Raw genomic sequence first — 3,375 nt, 5'->3', positions numbered from 1 at the left:
ACACACACACACACACACACACACACACACGCACACACACACACACACACACACACGTTGGAAATCACCTACTGTGTGTTTTTTATACCTGCATTACCCATGAAACCCATTGTACATTACTTTACACACTCCTACATACGTACATAACGCCTCTCTGGGATAAGCATTCATCAATGCCACCTGGCAATAAGGGCTGTGCGTAGGAGTGTGTGATTTTTGTGCAGGAGAGCATGAAGCAAGTGTGTGATTTACAGAGTCTAGCATGCAATCAGTGATTATAGTGTTTCTGTGTGTGTGCACGCTTGTGTTTGTCTCTTTTCACCTCTGTGCTTGGCTCCCGTGTGCCTTTTCTCATTGTCTTCCTTCTGTGCTCGCAGATCTCTGTCTGTCTTTTTCATTTGTTCTCTCCTCCTTTGCTCCTCTCCGATACCCTCTCCCTGTGCATGAATTAATAATTTACACATTTGCTGGATTTTGTTCCACTGGTCTTTCATGCACACCAAGCACCTACCTGAAAGAATTTCATACTGGCAGGCCCCAGCTCACCCTCTGGAATGGTGATCCTGAATGCCCCCTTCAGGCCACACTTGAGATCAGCATTATGTGAGTCCTCTTCTCGCTGATGAGTTGCCCAATACTGGGTCAGGTCAGTGTGCAAAGCCGCTCGCTTCTCTCTTTCATCAATGTCTTGTTGCATCAGTGCTTTATCGTGATATTCTCCCAGCTTGTCTACAATGCAATGAAAAAAAAGACACTTGTGACTAACGCCCATTTGTGGTGAGAGGTGATTTCAGAAATGGAGATGGCCTAAGGCAATGTTTTTACATGGGACTTAGTGTAAATGGGTAAATAATGGTTGTGATTCAACTGATTTCATTCTGACCACTCCCTGGCTATCATGCCCATAGTTTACCAAAAGCGTTGCCTCGTTGTATCTCCATGTTTTGCCGACGTTTTTTCTCCTGGACCTGTCGGTTGAGAGCATCAAGATCAAGGCCCATCACACGGAGCCGGGTGTTGAAGATCCGGGCCTTGCGTACTGTTTCTGCAGACCTTCGCCTCTCCACAGCCTTTTCTAAGGACTGCTCTACAGGCAAATCAACTTTGTACATGTTCTCAGTTTCTAATGAGCCTGAAGGAGACACACCATTACAATGCTGAATTATATTGCTGATCATGCTGCAAAGGGATCACTGTGTTAAATTAACTATTACATCTTGGTCCATTCATCTTCCTATCATGACATCACACCAAAACCAGTAGAGGCTTTATTGACTGTATTAGAAGCGAGTTTTCTCAATTCAGTTGTATTTTCTTTAAAGATAGAAAGTGGTCACAGATCTAAAGCAGCACTTACCTCTGACATTACAGACTAGGCCAAATTATTTCAGTCAATTTTGGGACAACATACAGCCCCTCGGTGAATGAAGGAGATTCGGTGGTCAGATTCTGTTGTGTTTAGATGCCCTTGGTAACCATGGTAACTCATGGTCATCTGTTGCACGTTTGGTGCGTTGTTAGACATAAATTACAAAAGTGAGTGGTGCATATGCGCAACACATCAAGGCTCCCCGAAAGCAACATAACGTATTGTGTAATTAACATACTTAGACGTAAGTGGTGTAATAAAAAGGTCATGAGAGAAACTCCAACTCCGTTTGGTCTCGCGATAAACTGTGAGGTTTCGTCACTCGCGCGCTTGAGGATCTTCCTGTTGGATTGTAAAATGGCGCATTGTTGTTACAACTGCATCGCGTCTATTTGATTAAGATTATGAAGCTATTTTCATTATTAAACTAAATATGCAGTTCATAATGTGACATATGCATAGGCCAGCAATAGATTGAACAGAGAGGTTCATTTATTTGCGTGCATATTTCGTATTTGAGATTGCTTGTTCGGTAAACATTGGTTGTTAGCATTAGCTAGCTAACATTTTACGAGCTGATAGCCACTGCAGTTGTTTTCAGAACAGCGGCGCTAATTTAACGAAGATGGGTTATTTAAAACTGATAGAAATTGAAAACTTCAAGTCGTATAAAGGAAGACAGATCATTGGACCTTTTCATAAGTTCACTGCAATCATCGGACCCAATGGATCTGGTATGTTATTGAAAATGTTAACTCGCGGCTAATGTTTGCTAGCATTGGCTAACGGGAGACGCAGTGCTCTAATTCCCCGCTGTCTTTAGATATAACAGTTTCTGCTTCGTGGATAAGAATAAATGGCTTGCCTTGCTGGACATCAGTTTGATTAGCTTTTGTACTAATTAACCTACCATCTAACGTTTTCATGTTGCACTCTCTTTGTTTCAATGTTATGATTTGTGACTACCAACTTGTACTGCGTTGCATGTGCCCATAACAATTGATTTGTTGTGTAAATTATCGAACTTTGTTTTTGGCTGTGTAAATGCTAATATTATGGCATTTTCTCTTGCAAAGTTATAGTTTATCATGTTTGATTTATGGCATATAGAATACATATACTGCCAAGGTGCTCTTGCGCAAGGGACCGAACCCCCAACTGCTCGGGGCGCCTTTCCATGGGGAGCCCCCTCACTCTGACATCTCTCCATTTAGTGCATGTATAGGTACTGAGCATGTGTTTGTAATTCAGGCCTGTGTTTAATAATAAAATAGGTAAAACATTGTAATTTTCCCTTGCAGGATTAATAAAGTATACATTATTATTGTTATAGGATGAGGACAACAATCTTGGAAAGACTTCTTAGCCATCCAATGAAACGTCACAACTAACTATGTCCTTTAAAATTACTAGATTTTAATCAACACAAAGAGTAAACTGAACAAACAAGAATTAAGCAGAAAACTGCACATAAAAAGGTCATAAAGATAGATTGTACCTTAGGTGTACCTAATTAATCATATTTGTATATATTGTGTTTTTTATATTAGATTTAGAGGTTATTAATTATCTGAATGCTGATGTTTTAGGAAAATCCAACCTTATGGATGCCATCAGCTTCGTGTTGGCAGAGAAGACCAGCAACCTGCGTGTGAAGACTCTGAAGGATCTAATCCATGGAGCACCTGTAGGAAAACCAGCTGCCAACAGAGCATTTGTCAGCATGGTGTACCAGGAGGATAACGGAGAGGAACGCTCCTTTACAAGGGTCATTATTGGTATGATCCACCATTGACAGTTATGTTGGAATATATGCTTCCTTTTCATTCATGCTTATGCAAATGAAAGGAAAGACCTTGGTCTAATAACTTTACTTTGTCACTTGTACCAGAAATTAAAAGGCACAAACTTTGCAGCATTAGAAATGTTGTTTGCATTGTAGCATCAGTGCAACTATAACCCTTATGTCCAAGAACAGCTGCACAACCATGACCCTGCTAGTGCCA

The 3,375-nt window shown here is 40.9% G+C and overlaps 2 protein-coding genes across 2 annotated transcripts in view; one reads left to right on the top strand and one right to left on the bottom strand.

Moving 5' to 3' along the window:
* The window catches only part of ribc1 (RIB43A domain with coiled-coils 1), a 3,467-nt gene extending 1,838 nt beyond the window's left edge, over positions 1 to 1,629 (bottom strand). The window contains exons 1-4 of the mRNA XM_032520919.1: positions 1,358 to 1,629; positions 914 to 1,132; positions 512 to 729; positions 323 to 437 (exon numbers count right to left, since the gene is read on the bottom strand). Of these exons, the coding sequence (XP_032376810.1) occupies positions 323 to 437; positions 512 to 729; positions 914 to 1,112 (532 nt within the window). The 5' untranslated portion in view covers positions 1,113 to 1,132; positions 1,358 to 1,629. The remainder of the gene's footprint in view (positions 1 to 322; positions 438 to 511; positions 730 to 913; positions 1,133 to 1,357) is intronic.
* A 79-nt stretch (positions 1,630 to 1,708) lies between these two features.
* smc1a (structural maintenance of chromosomes 1A) overlaps positions 1,709 to 3,375 on the top strand; it is a 13,199-nt gene continuing 11,532 nt past the window's right edge. Inside the window, exons 1-2 of the mRNA XM_032520343.1 lie at positions 1,709 to 2,103; positions 2,959 to 3,147. Coding sequence (XP_032376234.1) covers positions 1,995 to 2,103; positions 2,959 to 3,147 — 298 coding nt within the window. The 5' untranslated portion in view covers positions 1,709 to 1,994. The remainder of the gene's footprint in view (positions 2,104 to 2,958; positions 3,148 to 3,375) is intronic.

This window comes from Etheostoma spectabile, chromosome 7 (assembly GCF_008692095.1).
Source record: "Etheostoma spectabile isolate EspeVRDwgs_2016 chromosome 7, UIUC_Espe_1.0, whole genome shotgun sequence".
Lineage (NCBI taxonomy): Eukaryota > Metazoa > Chordata > Actinopteri > Perciformes > Percidae > Etheostoma > Etheostoma spectabile.
This window is presented reverse-complemented; position numbering and strand designations above follow the sequence as displayed.